Source organism: Falco cherrug, chromosome 3 (assembly GCF_023634085.1).
Source record: "Falco cherrug isolate bFalChe1 chromosome 3, bFalChe1.pri, whole genome shotgun sequence".
NCBI lineage: Eukaryota > Metazoa > Chordata > Aves > Falconiformes > Falconidae > Falco > Falco cherrug.
In genome coordinates, this window is record NC_073699.1 from 35,733,196 (window position 1) to 35,751,536 (window position 18,341).

Here is an 18,341-nt window from a genome sequence, read left to right on the forward strand (position 1 = left end):
ATAAATATGCTTGGAAAGCCAAAGATGCTCATGGAAAATAATATAAAATCAACACTAGGTGGATTGCTCCGTCCTTCTAATAACAATTTACTTCTGGTTCCTTTGAAGGAACCCTGCCTGTTTTTCTTTTCATTTCTAGGTGAGGACTCTGGAGCCTACCTGAAAAAAGAAAAACCCATATGAAGCTGCTGATCATCTGTGTGGCTCCATCAGTATTTGCCTTGTTAATATTTATAGGATGTTTAGTATATCATTGTTATGTTATAAGTTTAATTTTTGTTTAATAGGTATCTATGTTACACATATATTGGAATAAGTAACAATAATTGCCTATTTACAATTCATATAACAATGTAGACTGGTTAAAAATAAAAATAAAAAAGCAAAGAAGGAAACCGCTAGAAAAGCATAGATGAGGATATTGTAATGCTTTTTATATTTTTCCACCTCAGCCATAAGCTCTTGATGTGTGACACAGACCCTCTGCCTAAACAACAAAAAGAGAAAAAGAAAGGTTTTGATCCCCTTTATGATTAACCATCTAGGTTAAACGTTTTGAAAACACCCACCTTACAGAATGCTTAGAGGGGGAAATGCACACTCTAGACCTTTCCTCCCTGGCAAGTGACGTGGCAATCTAATGGTGAGAAAACATTACATTGAAATCAAAGCCCTGTCGTTTGGCTATACTGCCATAAATGTTACTGTTAGCAAACTTACCAGAGTGGCAAGCTCAGCAAATGGGTCTGGGATTTCATCTGGACACTCGGTAGCCATCTTTTATCACATGAATGATCTGTGTATGCTTTTGAGCATAATTTTAAACCCCACAGAATGTACTGGAACAATCTGGAAAGACCGCACATATGAAATCCCTATAGTCTAACCACGATAGTGATGCATGTTTAAAAAGAATGTGTTAAGAAACTATAAGTATTTATAGTTCATTTAAATAATATTGATTCTTATTGTTACTTAAGTAGAACATATAGCTATAATAATTATTTTAGTTTTCTTTTATAGGTTGTTATTATTATATATGTATCTTACCCAACCCTTTTGATTTAATTTGAAAACTGTGTGTTGGACACAAAATAAATTCAATGAACTACTCGACAGCCAGTAAACAACAAATAACAATTTATTAACAAACAAGAACTAGAGACTGGATAACAGAATAACAACCCAGCAAAGTCTCATGTGACAAAAATAAAAAAAACCAGCCTGGAGACTTCTTCACTCATGAGTCCAGCACAGTCCCGAATAATGTTGGGGTGGTAACTTCCTCTGTTTCCTCCACGATACTCTGTACCTGGTCCTTGGTGTTTTCTTCACAAGGTGACAAAGATGAACAGGAATGAATAACAGGTCACATGGTAACTTTGCTGGAGATTAATATTTTTCTTTTGTTTATACCACGATCTCCCACACTTTGTTTTGGTATTCCATGAGATCCACTACTTGGGAAGAATTGCGAAGAGGAGATTGCACTCTTCTGTACCGGTGTGACCAAAAGCACTCACAGAAACACATACTGATGGTTGCCATAATCACAAAAATGCAAAGGCCGAACAGCAAAGCTGTGCAGTGTGTCGTCTCCTGCTCCCATCTTCTCAAAATGGCAAGGATTGTTTGTGGTGGGACGAGCGAGTTGTCCATGACCCTCCTGGTCAAGTTTCAGGCTAACACCCTGACCAAAATTAAGGCTTCCCTGCACAATGAAAAACGCATGCGCAGCCACAACTTGGACCCAGCCTTAAAGGGGCATGAAAATTTACCCTTTTAAAATGCCCACCTCCCGGCTCCTGACTCTCAACCCCCACAGACAAACCTTATATGTGCTAAAAAATGTTTGGGTTTTTTATTGTTTGTTATGTGGTCTTGCTATGCTGATGTTTTTATGATGTATCATTCCATGTTTTATACATTTGATTCAACATGTTGCAGAGTGTTATTCTTTATTTTCTTTTACCTAAATTCACAACAGAAGTTTCTAGACCCAGATGGTACATGCGCATTAAGCTAAGGGGACATGGAAATCTATTTCTGCTACTGCATATTCTGATCCCAGCTTTGGCAGAGCAGGGCTGCAGACCGTGTAGACCACGTGGACTGCAATCGCTTCGCTTTGTGTTGTCAAATTTGCGGGAAATAATGGAATACCTGTATGTTCTTGTACCAATTTGTTTTGCAACCTTTGTTTTGCTAAATATTGCTGTAATTTTTATGATTATACTTATTACTTGCCCTTGTGAATGCACACCTTGTAATTGCCCTTGTAACCCTTCTTCTTCTTCTTTTGCTCCTGAAATCAGGGACCATGAAACAAGGTTGTAACAAATTTTGGTTTTGTAATGCTAGTTTACTAGAGATGTTGTTAGTTATTAGATGTTGTTAATTATTGTGGTACGTGTTACCTCTATTCCTTCCTCCTTTCTCTGCTCTATCATTCATGCCACCTCAGAGAACCATTCATAAGTTAGCAATGTTGAGCCACGGGGAGGTGTGAGAGACTGTGGGTGAGGCCCCCCATCGCCACAGCAGATGTGTTGTCTCAACACTGCTAAACTCATGCCATCAGCAGGAAGATAACACCACTGCCACAGAAGAGATTTAAGGCAGGAAGAAAACACCACTGCCACCGCAGAGATTTATCTATACCTTGTTAAAGGAGAAAACCGACTGACGCCATGGAGCAACGTGGGGGAGGCTGATCCTGCAATACTTAACCAACCCCCTGTGCATGTGCCCAGACTTGGGGTGAGGGGGGTCAAGGTGCCTGGAGGCCCAGAGGAATGTTGGGCACGTACACCATTGCCGGGTGGGGGGTGTGGTTGAGCAGAACAGCTTGTAACAACTCTACATAAACGGAACCAACCAACATGGGATGGAACGTTCTCCCATGGACTTGAAAACGAATCGGACTGTCAGGAGGCTGCAGCTCCAAGGTGGTAGCTATCGCTGTGATCTCTTTCTTTTTTTTTCACTTCTTTCTTTCCTTTCTTTCTCTCTTTATCTCTCTCTCTCCCTTCGCATTCACAAATTTATTGTTGGTCAAATAAAGTTCCTTGGCTCTTGACTCAGTTTTGAGTCTTAATTCTGTTCCTGAGAATACAAACAGAACCACACTCCAGTCTCAGACTGGCATGCGACAACAACCTAAGACTCTTTGAAGTTCCCTCATAACTTTCTACAGGTCTCTCTCTTATCCCCATCTTGTCTGTAGAACAAGTACTTATGGGAAACCATTCACAAGCGCAGAGCTAGAAGTACATATAAATGCCAGAAAGCACAGAACACCTTCAAAAAATCTTTTGAAATACTGACACAGGGACACAGTGGACCATGGCTACCAGTAACACCTACAGCACTTAATAGCATGCGGGTGAGAGTAATAATAAAGCAGGGGTTATTATCTCCAAAAAGAATATTTCTATCACTTCAGCTGAGGACAATTATGATAACATTTTACGTTACTATTATGTACCATGCAGGTTCAGATATAAATGCTCCTGACTGTCTCATTCTGAGATCTAACCCTTGAATTTCCATCTGAAGCTTTCGGACCACATCAGACTTGAAAAAGTCCTGTTCAGATGTGTCTGATTTCATTGCTGACCTGTTGTTCTCAGAGACAGTCTATCTGCATTTCAGCCACAGTACAAATCAGCCCTAACTCCTTTAATGTATCTGGAACATATATTCTGTAGTACTTCTCTGAGAAGAGAGGTTTATTGAGCAGAAATTCATGTGTGCATGTTTGCCTGTCAATCCCCCTAACAATCTGTAACGCTTCGCTAAGCTTAATTGATTTGGAAAAAAAAGTGGTTTTTTTTCAAGTTTGTACAAGCTATATGAAAAAAGGTACCTGGGAGTAGGACAAAGACACTACCAATGCCCTCCTGAACACCCAAGAAAGAAGTACAATCTTGTTAGAAGTTGGTTCTCACCCTTGACACACTAATCAATGAGAAACCAGTTCTGTTGCTCTGAAATTATTAGTTATTTCACTGATCCCTGCAAATAAAAAAAGCCACAAGAACCAGGTAATATCCAAGCAATAAAGCATAAAGATTAAAAACTGAAATATCACTCAATTAAAAAAAAAACAAAACCAAACAAAAAAGAATATTGATTGTAGTTCTAAAAGTAAGGACATTAATAAACGCTTCACAAATCACCACATCAGTCTTTTTGTCAGTAGGCTTAGTAAATGACAGATTTATATTTTTATTGTGCACTTCATTATAATTTTGTTAAACATTATATTTTTATATGGGCCTAAAGTCTGCTTCTCTTCTCCTGCACTTCCCTTTTCACTGTAGAAAAAGTAAAAGGAATTGTGGAAGGAAAATTAAATTAACAGTGTATAAACACATAAATAAATATATTTTTAATGCAACACATATTTAAATTCAAAGCTTGAATTCCAGACTGAGCATTTTGATGGGGTCTTACACCTCTCAGTGCTCACCAAGAACAACCCCAGTGGCTTTAACTTCCCTGGAACAAAACCTGTCCAAGGCAATTGTATTCTGCTACTTCATCCTAAAGAAGTATCACTGTCAAATATTTCTTCAAATAGCTTTTTAGTATAGCAAGACTATATGTGTAATACCTCTAACAGTTTAAAGCTGCAGCCCCTTATTTTGGATTTTTCTTGCACTGGCAAAAGGCATCCATGGTGTGAATACTGAGAAGGCAGAGACCAGCTTTTTGGCCTCAGTAAAACATAAGGTATTTTCACTAAGAAATAAAATTCTGGTCTAACTAATTTAGTTTTATCTATTTTTCTGAATGACTGTATTTTAATTTAAATATCCTAAGTATTTTCTGTCTTTACAGCAAACTCTGGTGTTTGTTTCCAAACAAAAGAAGGGCATTATATGCATATTGTAATATATGCATATGAATCTAAGTATAAGTCAGGAATTTAGTTTGCTGGGCTTACTTCTAGTTAGTGTAAGTTAATTTTTAAGACAAGCATCATATCAGAGTTTATCCCTGGCAGTTAGAACATCTTGCTCCAGAATAAGTCAACAGATACATGTAGTGTCAGACAATACAATACTGGCTCTCACTCATATACAAAACTTTTTGGTGTGTACAAGATCTTGATTATATTTTGTATGAACAACAAAAAGTGAATGGAAAAAAATTCCTTTGTCTCATTCATGGCCTCCTCAGTGACATTGGTAGATACATTTCATGTTACCATAATTTTTCTAATAAAAATTGAATTGTAGTAAGTTAATATGAAATCTCACTTACCTGTAAAGTGCTGAAAGTGGCCGCTTGTTGCCAGGTTTTGGTCTGTATGGTTTTGGTTCTCCTGCCATGTTGATATCTGAAAGCAAACATGTGACATTAGTAAGCCAAACGTCTGGAAGTTAGAGTGAGTTTGCAAAGGCACCTTCCAGACACTGAAAATGAGTAATAGACAGTGAAAATGGACAGCATACCTAATACACCTTTCTAGTTTTTACCACTTCTGAATTAATGCTATAAAACATTCCTAAAAATTCTTACTGTAATGCATGAGGATTTTAGGCAAAATGTCAGTTATTTGTAACAGAGAGAAATGACCTTTTTTACACATACATGAGTTTCCACTCTTGAAGCTGAAGCCAATAATGGCTTTCAATTACAAAAGAAGATTTGAATGGTAATTTACATGTTGAGACAAATTATGATCTCAAATCAAATTCTGTTCTGGAGGACTATAACGGTTCTGAAGACTTCCCCTTTAGGATCTGGAGAAATGCACATTGGTCTTTAACTGCCACTTCACTATCCACTCAAAAAGTGACTTTTCAAAAGCAAATAAGACAGTATCTATTTCCTACCCCAAATACAGCTCCTTTTTTTTTCTTTCTTTTTTTTAATTTTTTTCTTTTTCTTTTTTTCTAGTTTAGAACTGCTCTGGCTTTCAAAACTGTATGGAGAAAGAGAAAATCTGGTTTTTGCACATGCTTTATCGTAGGCAGATACTTAAAATTCTCAACAACACTAGAAATCTTGCGCACACTTTTTAAAAGTTCACTTACATTACGCCTGTGTATTTATCTTTGAAATTTAAAATTATGTCAAGCTTATACAGACACTAGTCATGCTGGTTCTCAAATTACTGTCTCCTTTTGAATGATACTCAAAGACATACTGGGAATTACTTGTCCATAATTTTGATTGCTTGTAACAGTTACTCATGTAGAAAGAAGCACAGACTTTTCTGTGGAGAATACCTTGCCTGAGCCTAGGAAGCTTCCTATATAATTGCAAACCTATATTAAAAAGCTCCCCATTCTCCGATTGAATGTTGCAAAGTCAACATTACGACTAATCACATGGATAAGATAAAACTTCTGATTAGGAAACAAAATCCATGCCATCTGAGTGATGCTGCAGCTAAATCTTCTGCAGTTTCACTAATATACAAAAAAAAAAGTAACATTCAACAAAATCATCAGCGTTATTACAGTGTAAAATTGCTGTGACAGAACAATGTATCCCATTTACCATGGAATCACCTGGAAATCAAAACTTTCAAGGAAGCACATGCTCTTGGTAAAGTCTATGTTTAACCTGAAATTGAGTGTAGTGGAGGGAAAAGAAAATAAAGCTGAGGTGTAGAATGAGGAAGCACCACTGCCCAGTGCAGTGGTGCTAAAAGCCCAGACATTTTGATTTAAATTATTGTTGACTTGAAAAGCCACAGTAAAAGCTTGAGACTTACCGTCCAGATACTCTTATTTCACATAACGTGGAAAAAACAATTCATTCGACTTTTTTTAACAACCAGAAACATTGAAAATGTGTCCCCCTCAGATTTTTTGGCAGAAAAGATTTTTCCATTGGAAATTTCATTCTTCAAATATTTAAAAGAATTTTAAATATATTTTCCAATTAGATTTGATATTTTATTTAAAATTATATATATAAATGTATATAAATTCATATATTTATATGAAATGAAGATTTTTTTGTGTAGAACTATTTCAAATAAAATATATATTTTGGTAAAATTTTCTCTACATAAAGCATTTTAGAAGTAAATCTGATTGTAGTTCCTTTTGTAGGAGCTGTATCACTCTTAAATCAGAAGTTTCCATAAGATATTGTTTCTTGATTTACTTATCTCTCTGAAGTTGGATTAATATTGGGAGACAGTTTTCATACAACCCTGAAATGCTTTCCTGCCCTTAATTTTAAGCAAGTTTATTAAATTAAAATTAAAATTAATCTTCCCCTTCCATGGTTGTTAAAAATTCAGCTATGATTCCCTTATTATAAGAAATAAATTCTACTAGTGTTGACCGAACAAAGTAAACGTCAAACATTTCTGAAAGCACCTAAGGAATTTTGATAGCTGTGATGTATTTCCATTGGCTCCTGAAAATAACAGAATTGGAACAAATTTTTTATCCTGTGACCTTTATGATAATTAGACCTTTTTACACTATTTTAATATGTCAGCTTTAAGGTCATTGACTGTATTAATTTTCAGCATCTCCTACTACAACTAGGTCAGATTTTAGGAAAAAAAGTAGAATGATAACCTGTTTCTGGGAAAAACCTGAGGCTGTGGGATTCATCTTCACATATTTTTAATGTCTCTCATCTGCTTCTCTTTCAGAGCTACAGCCCCGGTCACTATTCTTAGGGATATGAACATTAAAGGACTTCAAAAACTTTTTCACATCCTTCCAGGACAGATCAATACTATCTTGATTATTCTTGTAGACCTATGTTTGCAGCTCTACAACACCTACTTTTAACAAAGACAGGTAGTGTAGAAGACTAAGGGCTGTTTGTTATGTGTTCCCTTTATTTTAATCAAGTACTGTCAGAAAGGCAACACTGTAAGAAAACGCAGCTGCAAAGCTGTTCAAGATCAGTTAAGATCCCCTCATACTTAAATAAATCTCTAAATGTACCAGCAGAAAACAGTAAACTATGTTATACAGACAGTAATAGCCAGAATTTCTCTTTAACACAGGAAATAGTTCATGGAAAAGCTGTGCACATGGAGCTTTTCTGTTAATATGAAAGTGATTGAATAGCTCCCCGAGCGCCCTGTAGTAAGTTAAGAATGGATGTAGGAAATGGTTTGAAAAGTTAGAACAGATTTTCACCCCATTATTTTTCAGCACTATCTACTCCAACCTCAATTTTCTAACTAAGATTAGAAGTGAACTTGTCAACATTTCACAGGATAGATTATTTCTAGCCCAGCTGGAAATCTTGTGAGATAACTTGTTCTCTTGCTTCATTCATCATTAGTTTCACAGCAGACATTTACATCTACTAGGTCATAAACTGTGTGTCAAATAAATTTGTTCTCTGCAGCACAGAGATCTACCTGCACTAATGATTCCACCCTAAGGAATGCAGACAGGTATCACTCCTTATACTGTAAAATTAGCTACTGTACTTGTACATGAATATGAACCAAACAACTTGACAAAGGACACAGACATTCACATTGCTTCTATGTGGGCATGGAGCAGCGCAGGGACTCTCACGTTATTTTTTCTGCTTATATCCTATAAAAGTTCACTTAGATATCAATTTTAAGATAAATTCAACACTGAAATTCAAAATATTAAGGAATCACTATGAATAGAAAAGTGACTATGCATATTCCTGTTAGCACAGCAGAGGTTAGTTAAGGTATGAGGTCTAGATTTCATTCAAGGTTGCATGTCACCAGCAGAATATATCTAATTTTGAACATGATATTTTTATTTCTAATTATACTGAAAAGTACCTAGCAATTAATGGGGAGGGGGGACACGACACACTCTTAAAAACTATGCAAACTGTTTAGAAAGCAGTGATTGTATTCAGTGGCTACATAAATTTGTCTGAAAGAGCAAGTCAGCACAGCATGATCTGTGTTTCTCCTATTATCATTTCCTACCATTGCCTGCCTACCTCCTCTGGCAGTACAGTAATGACCAAAGAGATGCTGGTGAGTCTCCCATTTGTGGAGAGGCAGTATCAGCTAGACTTGATGCTCTGCTCATAGGTTCACTGCCAAAGCAATCCAGGAATCTGGTCCAGAAGACAACAGTAGCCTTCAAGCAAGCTTTATAAGTGTAAGCAATAATACCTAAAGGGTATTCATAGCCTAGAAGTATGTGACTACTTAGTATACTAGCCCTTCAGATTCTTCAAAAATTTTTATTAAAAAAAAAAACAAAAGAAAACAAACCCAAACCTAATCAACCATTTTGGTTCACAAAAACAAATGCCATAAACTAGAAAAAGCAATAGAATAAACTTCAACAGGCAATAGCTCAGCCCATGAAAACTGGGACTTTGAGGCTTTCTGCTGCAAAGCCAGGACCTGTGTCTCATGCGACATCTATACTATAAAATGAAATAGTGCCCTTTCTAGACACTAGTACTTCATTATCATTTGTATTAAATTATTAGGGTGGTTCCTGGCATGACTTTTATCCTCAGTTAACAAGGAGACTCCCATGCAATTTCTAGACATAGAGAATGAACATGACCTAGGGACCATTACTGACTGGCTTTTTAGTTGTGGCCACTATGCTTTTCAAGGTAAGACCCAGTGAGAGAGAACAGCTCCAGTTACCTATTATTAAGTATTACTGATGTGGCCTCTGAGTGTAGGCTCCATGTAAGAAAGACTAGGAACTAGGACCTGGAGCTAAGAAAACTCTAAGGGTCTCTGTAGCTCAACAGCTAATTTTCTAAGACATGTTTCATTAGATGTTCTTCCACCCATTCTTATGAATGGTTGCAGAAACTGAGTCATTCCTTGAAAAATCTCACATGCTTGACTTAAAATTTTGCATTTAAAAAGGTGCCATTTTATACTTCCAGACAAGCTGTGTTATTGACAAAACTTTAATGGAAGAAACAGTAATTAAAATTAACTTACAAGGAAAGAATTCACATACTGAATGTGCAATATATATCCAGACAGAGATGAAGATATAGGGAGATAAGGATGTATTTTATCATTTTTCAGATGACCCAAAGTATATGGGATAGAAGAGAAAGGAAAAGAGCTAGATGGAATTTAGAGAAAGCCTCTGGTCATGTGATTTATAGCAGAAGTGAACATCAGGAAAGCTAAAGCTAATCTATCCTTCTTTATACTCTTCCATCTACCAGTCTTAACCTCCCTGCTGTGTGCTAAAGGAATTTTAATGAAGTCATATGACATTTTTTACATCACAGACTTCCTTTCTTCTTTATATGTTACATTAAATACATGTCATGTCCTCCCTTTTCCCCATCTCTAGCAGGTGAAAAAAAGTGGAGAGGAAAGGACAGTTCTCAATTCTGTTCAGTTCTGTGCACAAATTGCACAGCTCTAGAGAGGAAACTTCCCAGAAAATTGAACACAAACTCAAATTAACTTTCAAGGCTAGGAAAATATTAAATGAAGGTCTGGATCACACATTTTCCTTTTCCATAATGGTATTAAAAATAATTTGCTTGTGGGGCTCTCAGCTGCAGTTGAATTTTCTCTTAGCATTGAAGTAATTTGAAGCCTTTTTTGTACAAAGATGACAGCTATTGTTAATGCTTCATACAGAAAGAAACGCTTGTTGAATAGTATATGAAATTGCTTTGTTCAACCATTTCTTCTTTCATTAAATGCTACTAAAATGAAACGAGGCTATAGGATCATATAAGCTATCATTCTTAACACCATTTGGTAACAGAAGTGTTAGGTATTGTCATGCTGGAAAGCCTGTTTCTGTTCTCCAGGGTACTGGGCTGGTGTGAGGACAGGTGACAGCAAAAAGGGGAAATCCTGGCCTGTCTATACACCTGTCACAAACTGTTCCTTCTGAGTCCTGGAGACAACAATCTCCCCCTTAGCTGCAGAATAGATGCCAATGTGCTTCACAGCTGATGTGGACCATTGACCTGCATTGGTTTTTGTCTGCTTGCTGTCATCCCTGTGCATTCCACCCCAAGTAATGGCACAGTCACTGGGCAGAGCTTCCCGGCCCCGTTGGGTGCGCAGAAATGTCATGCCCAGGGAGAGGCATCACTTCTGCCCGGGGAAGGGGAGAATGCTAATTTGTGGTCTCTTGAAGACTGCCCATGGACTCCACTGTGATTCCAGTCTGTGGCTGAGACCTCACAAACTGCTGCTTTGCTGGTGCTTGCATCCTTGCAGATCAATTACTGTGATGGGGCAGGAGTTACACTGGTGGAAGGCTGGAGTACTGGGCTGCTGAAGGTGCAACACAGAGAAGAGGGCAAGTCTTGTGAAGTCCTTCCCATGGGAAAGAAGCCCTGTTGCTGGCAACCTTCCCCACTACTCCTCCTCAGCACTGGGCTTGTGGATTCCTGTACAGGAACATCCACATTGTTGTTTTGCAGGTGCAAGAGATTCAGACTCACCTATAAGGGACTATGTGGCCATTGCCACTTAACTGCAGACCAGTTGTAAGAGCTGCAAGAGTTTGGGTGTTGACTGTGGAATCCCCAAACTTGGTTTGTGCCATGGCAGCCATGAAGCTGGCTGTCACACAAGCACTTCAGCCCACCAGAGCCAAACTATAGATGCAGACAAGTATAGTCTTCCTGTAAGATCCTTTCAATTTAGTAAAGTTTTCAGCTGCTCTGTTTCCACCCAGAGAACAAGATTTCTACATCCCAATTACTTGGTTAACACATGGACTGGCCAATTCTGCACGTGCAGAAGACTAACATTGCCATGAAGGTATAGTAAAGCAATAGAAAAGTACATCAGGAACCTTCTGCTACCTTCAGGGAAAAAAGACAACTGTTTTAATGTAAATTTAGCCAGGAAAAAAAAATAATGATCAAGCAGGGACTCTCATATGATGCCAGGCCCGGTTTGCACTGTGCCTTCTCATTGTTGCTGTTAATGGGAAACAGAACTGGTCTTTGAGTTACAACTGTTTTCAAACAGTGAGTTGTGCAAGAAGACCTTTCTTTCTTTGCCTTCTCTTGATCACAATAAAGATGCTGTTTACAAATAGAAACTAGAGCACCTGTCTTCTTCCAGATCAAGCACAGTCATTACAGGGCAGCAGTTAACAAACTCTTTGCTGCTTTTCTTTTGTAACAAAAGGTAGTTATTACCATGAGACTCAGACAAAGCTTAATGTTGACTAGATGTCTGATCTTCTCAGCAGTGCAATTAGCCCCAAGCAGCAACATTAAACAGTGTATTGGGGATAGAACATGAAAGTCCCTCACCTACCACTTTCAGAATTCAATATGATTTATTCTATGGAACATGCCCTGAACCTCAGTAATTTTTAACTCTTCCTCAAAATAATATTTTTTTTCTAATACTTGACTGCTTTCCTTGACCCACAGGCTTTTATCTAACTCTCCTACTAATGTTAGCTTCATGCTCCAAGCAGTAGTTTTTCATGACAATTGAAATCTATAGCATACAAAAGATTTCACTATCCCCATTGCCCCAATCCTTTTGTCTTTCTATTTTTCTTGCAGATAGTCAACTTTATTACTGCAAACATGAACAAACAATATTTTTCCTAAAACAACCATCACGGTAACAATATTTTGCCAAAACTTACCAATATTCTTTTGTCTGCATTTGTTAACCATATTTCTTGGACATTCCAACAAAATTTACTTACATTTGAAGAGCATTTCTTCACAATTTTGAAAAGTGAATGTTCCCAAGGCTTTCTGGGTGGCACAAGCAGAATGCCTTCCATAGAAATGCTTTCCAATGCACAGCTCATTCTGCATGTCACAGCAGCCCTGGGGTCTGTTCTGGTTTGGACAGGAGGACCCAGCAGCCCTAGGGGCATGGGGCAGAGTCGGCAGGGGATGGTGTGGGGCAGAGTATGTGGGTGGGCTGTTAGGTGGGAGGGCAAAGTGTGTCTCTGAAAGGATGGCTGCTTCTGTCCCTGGGGCTTGTTGGCATAACAGTCATCACTGAGGGGTAGATACATTTTTGATACCCTGAACTTTGCTGTCAAAACCTTCAAAGGTAGGGCTGACCTTGGAGGTATTCCCACAGGCTAGAGGCTTTCATCCAGGCTGAAAACAGATCAGACAGTAATCATGCAGTGGATTTCACTGTCTTGAAAAATGATGTCCACAGATCACAGGAAGCTGGTGGGGGAGAAAGGAATGGCAGGAGACAGCTCTGCAGCCGTAAGTGCACTTCCACTACTTTCCAGTACTGTTCCTCTGCAAGATACGCCTGATTTTGTCCTAATTCTTTGTCTTGAAATCCTTCCTCTGTTCTTCACTGTTCTTCTCTTTGTAGTAACCTAGCTTTCATCTTGGCCCCACCTCACTTCAACAAACATCCCGACCCAAACAACTACTCTCAACTTTCAGCTGTTCAATTATTTTTTCTATATACCCTCCTTCTGCTCATGATCTTCACGTTCCAGCTTTATCTGAATTAGGGGATCTATAGAGGATGTTCTTTTTAAGCTCCAAATATACTTTTGAATTGCACAGCACAAGTCTTACAGCATTTTCCTTGAGATACAGTAATTTTCTCAGTGCCAACTTTATGAAAATTTATGTCCCAAATTATAGACTCATAGAATCATAGATGGTTTGGATTTGAAGGGACTTTTAAACATCATGTAGTTCAACCCCCCTGCCAAGATGGGGACACCTTTCACTAGATTGAGTCTCTCAAAGCCCCATCCAACCTGACTGTTAGCACTTCCAATGATGGGGCATCCATCTCTGGGTTACCTCTGGGCAATCTGATCCAGTGTCTCACACCCTCATTTTAAAAACTTTTTTCCTTACATCCAATATATTGTATATTAGGGTTCTGAAAAATTTTGTCTTTGTAACACAACCATTGTAAACCACATGACAGCGAGCCACAGAATTAGCTCATAAGCTTTCATGGAAAAACTTTACATATTCCCTTAATGAAATCACAGTTTTTTATATAAAATAATATGCTATAAAATAATATATATAGTGATACAAAGGAAAATGCCCTATGACACTTGCTAACCTAAAGTCTATCATTTTTATTAAAAGATCAGGGTTGGGTTGAATAAAATGACACCAGAATTGGAGATAATTCCACTGAAACTTGACACACAGGAGGAAACATTATTGTGCAGGTGATTTACAAACAAATGATATGCCAAATCCAATATTGCTGTATTAGCAATGCTTAGGTTCTAGCCATGTACTAACTGTATTTACTTGCCAGTGCAAGAAGTTCCCCAGTGGATTCAATTTGACAGCCAAGGCACACAAAGGTATAGAAGCCTATTGCAAAACCAGGACATTTAATAATTGGAAATACTGACAAGCTTCAAAATGAATGCTATGCAGTGTTGTTTTATTCAGGTCTCTGACATTTCTGCAAGGAAAATATAAAAATAATTGATAGGAGTAAACAAAATGCAATATCTCATCAGACTGATGGTGCATATACTGTAGTTTTATGCCTCCAGCTGCCCCAGATGCTTTGGAAGGAGACACAAGAACCTCAAACTAGTAAGAAACAAGATTATTTTCCTTCCATTCTCTTATCATCTTAGCATGATTCTCCTTCTAAAATGCTAAGTGGTTTAGGATTTCTTTAAGTCCTAAAGCATGATATTTTATCTCTCCTCCCATACTGATTTTGTTAGTACCTAACTGGTACTAACTGGATCTGGAAATCACTACAACTTCAAACAGCCTTACTAACTACATTAATGTCCATTTGCTCTGTTATTCTTACTAGTATATCACATTGGTGTATTTTTTAACCAAAAAATGTGTTTCTCAACAAGAAGTGAATCATGGTTTTGCCTTATAATCTCGCCACCCTTCATTCTTTCAAACCTTTCTTTTCAACCGCTATTCTCTTTTCCCCTCCGTAATAACCAAAATCATAGAAGTGATGTCAGAAACCCTTTCTGTAAACACAAAACATCATCCTTCTCCCTGAAATTTATTGTCCTTTTGCTGTTTACTTCTGTAGATTTACATTTGGTCTTGCATGCAGATATACTTTATATACTGCTTCAGAGGTTCTTTTGTAAGTAGTTTTAGATGTACTACATATTATTAATGGCATTAATTTGCATATATCATGAATCAATAAAAGGAAACATTGTAATAGGTTACTAAAAATCATATTAGGAAATAAAGTAGGTATTTTGAAACTCATTAAATTGAGTCTCAATATCAAAGGTACTACCAAAAAGTATATGACATATTCCATTTCAATTTCAAAGAAGTAAAAGTATAAATTACCATACATATTAATACACAGTGCTAGTGAAATTCTCAAATTGGTCATTCACCACCCTCTTATATTAACTGTATCCATGTTCTTCCCAGTAACATTTTCCATCTACATTAGCTTTGCCATACACAAAATATGTCTTTATTACCCACAAAGAAAATATATAATTTTGGTTCAGAGACCATAGGAATCAACAACTCCTCCATTCTAAGTTAATTCTTTTCCCCAGAAATCTGTGGGACCATGAGATTTCCAATTTATTTCTTCAGAATGTGATTATTTTGAGCAAACCACACAAACGGACAGCACAAATGTTTGTAAATGGCTTCAGAAACCAATCTCTACTGCAGTTGGCATAAGAAATATATAGAGCTAGACAAGACAAACACCCATTGGACATTCTGTTCCTGCAAGGCTTTTTGGGCTTATATCAGAGTCTTGTAAGGAGTCCAGAATTCTTATTTTTGTGTTGGGTCACACTGGAAGTCATAGTATTTCTTCTGCAACCTGATCATCAAGTTAAAACAGACACAACCCACTCCACCCTGCTAAAATTAAAATTTTCACCCAGGTTGCTAACCCCTATCCAAGGTTCCTGCATTTTCCTTTTGCCTCTTATATCTGTACATGTATACTTGTGTGTGAAGATATTCACAATAGAAGAATGTATTTTTAACTGGAACAATTTTTGTTAAGTTTGGCAATTCAACCTTATCACACAATTTCTGAAAATAGAAGGTTGCAAAGGAACACTGAGGAATATTGAATTCCTGAATCTGGAGTTAAATTATTGCTGTTGAAGTGAATGTTGTAGTCAATTGCTTTAATATAGCCAACAAAACATTCCTTAGTCTCAGAAATGTCATATATGAAACTGTTATCTATCATTATTGCTAAGGGAATGCTGGTGTCATAAACCTCAGTACCTACAGCTTTTAGAACTGTTAGATTATTTCTTTAACATTTTTTTTCCTCCCAGTGCAATGGGAAATTCCAGAGGCTGATCAAATGAAACAGCTCTCTAAGTTCACCTGGAAACATTAATCATCTGGACACACTGCATAAACCGCTAATCTCATGCCTGTCATTTAAAATGAGGAAAGGAGTACAAGGAAAGATTCAGGCAGACTTTTTAAAGCCTTAGCATTGTTATTTTAATTAATATTAAGTCTCAAATTAGGTGCCTAAATCTTGCATTGCAACAAATAAAAAAGGCCAGAGAAAATGATCCCTCTGAATAAAAATGAATGTGATTCAACACATTGCTTCAGCACAGTGTCTCCTATTCTTTTACCTGCTAATGTTCAGCTCCTTATCAGGCACTGAAGTTAACATCATGACATATTTTTTGCTTGAAAGCAGAGGCAGAGATACTACTAAACCCTAAAAATGTTTATGCTGACCTAATATACATTGGCCCAACAGCCTACAGCTAGCTGTGCATACCTTCACTCTGCTCCAACTTCAGCCTTACAATCCTTTCCCATAATGCCTGATACTACTTATCAATCTTGTAAGCATTTGTATTTCCATACTTAAAAATATTTTTACCTATTTTCCAAGCAATTAGACCAAAATGGAAAAGCAGTGCTCATGTAAGAAAGGAGACAACTTTGTATGGGAGTTTCAAAAGCTCCCAGTGTTAGTGTAACTTTTCATTTAAATCTGTGGTAAAATCAGATTTAGGTCAGGGTTTTTACTTTTCACTCTTCAATCATGTATTGTGTAATAATCAGAAGACTTGTCTTTTTTAAATAAAACAACTTACTGAGGTGGAGTGTAGTACACCCCAGTAAGAAGGAAGAGCGTTGCGGCCTTTTACATTTGCCTCTTGCTCATTCACATGGTCTCTGTCAACCTGAACTGTTTTAATTTAAGGAAAAGCACATCCAGCAACAAAGCCTCCCAAGGATTCAGGATGCCGCAGCCGGTAATGGAGGTGTTCCAAAAGTGACAATGGGAAATTCCAGCTGATTGCGTGATGTTTGCAGCTGTATTATGGAAAATGTTATATGGAGAATGGTTGTGAGCTTGTGTGCATGGCATTGCATTATCTATACTGCCCAGTCAGTATGCTCCGTACAGGACTGTATTGCTGTCTTAGCAGCAGCTGCCCCCCATCCCCAGCTCTTTCTCCTTTCATACAGTGATTGACAAAGAAATGCAAAAAATTGGGAAACAATAAATTGTAGTAAATGTGTTCATTACTTCACTTTATGCCATTCACTAGGATACTGATTCACCACCATAACGGCTCCAGGATCAGTAATAAAAATTAACCATTTTTGTGTGTGCCTTGTATTCTTTATTTTGGTGTTATCCTCCAGAAAACTTTTTTTACACTTTAAAGAGTTCTAAAGGCTAAGATTAATAGAAAAACATAACGAACAAGAACACTGAAATGCTTCTCAGCTTCAGCTCATATAAGTGGATGCTGGCCAAGATCAAGCATCACTTACCCACCAGGAACCCAGTGCTCACTTCAAGATATTTCCAAGTTATGATGTGGGAGGGATGCATCACTATTTGGAGCGGATTCATGTTTTCTTTCAGCACACTTTTTCATTTAGGTTTGATTGGAAACAGAGGCTGTTCTAACTATTGTTCTGTTTGCAGCAAGTAACCCAGAAAGGTCCATCTGTGTTTTACTTACATTCAAATAATTAGTTCAATATTTGACACCTTTCCTAAATGAAAAAAACTGCTCAAACCTACTGCACTTATGAGATCACAGCTCCTCCAAACCTGCTCAAATATTGAAAGTCTATAAATCCGTCTCTTCAAGATGTGCAAAATAAACATGTCCACTAGTTATTGCACAGAATAATCAATGTCTGGCTGTACTCTTTAAATGGAAAATTGTGTTTTGTTTCTCTGATATACGCTGTGGTTTTAGGAAGATGAGTTGCATAGTTGAGTATGAAGGACTATCCCCAAAGGAAAACAAGACCCACTTGCAGATAAAAATGGCTCAGTTTTGGGTCCAACAGGTTCTTCAGGTTATGCTATCCCTGGTGACACATGCTGACAAGGATGGTAGTGATTGATGGTGCACAGCACTTTTTTTTTGCTGCTAGGATGCCAGCCAAAACTGAAATGTTATTGCTGTCATGGC

General features: G+C 37.5%; 1 protein-coding gene across 6 annotated transcripts in view; it reads right to left on the reverse strand.

Moving 5' to 3' along the window:
* RALYL (RALY RNA binding protein like) overlaps positions 1 to 18,341 on the reverse strand; it is a 401,158-nt gene that overhangs the window by 81,630 nt on the left and 301,187 nt on the right. For all 6 annotated transcript variants that reach the window (XM_055705681.1, XM_055705679.1, XM_055705680.1 and 3 more), the window contains one exon: positions 5,272 to 5,347. In XM_055705681.1, the coding sequence (XP_055561656.1) occupies positions 5,272 to 5,347 (76 nt within the window). The remainder of the gene's footprint in view (positions 1 to 5,271; positions 5,348 to 18,341) is intronic.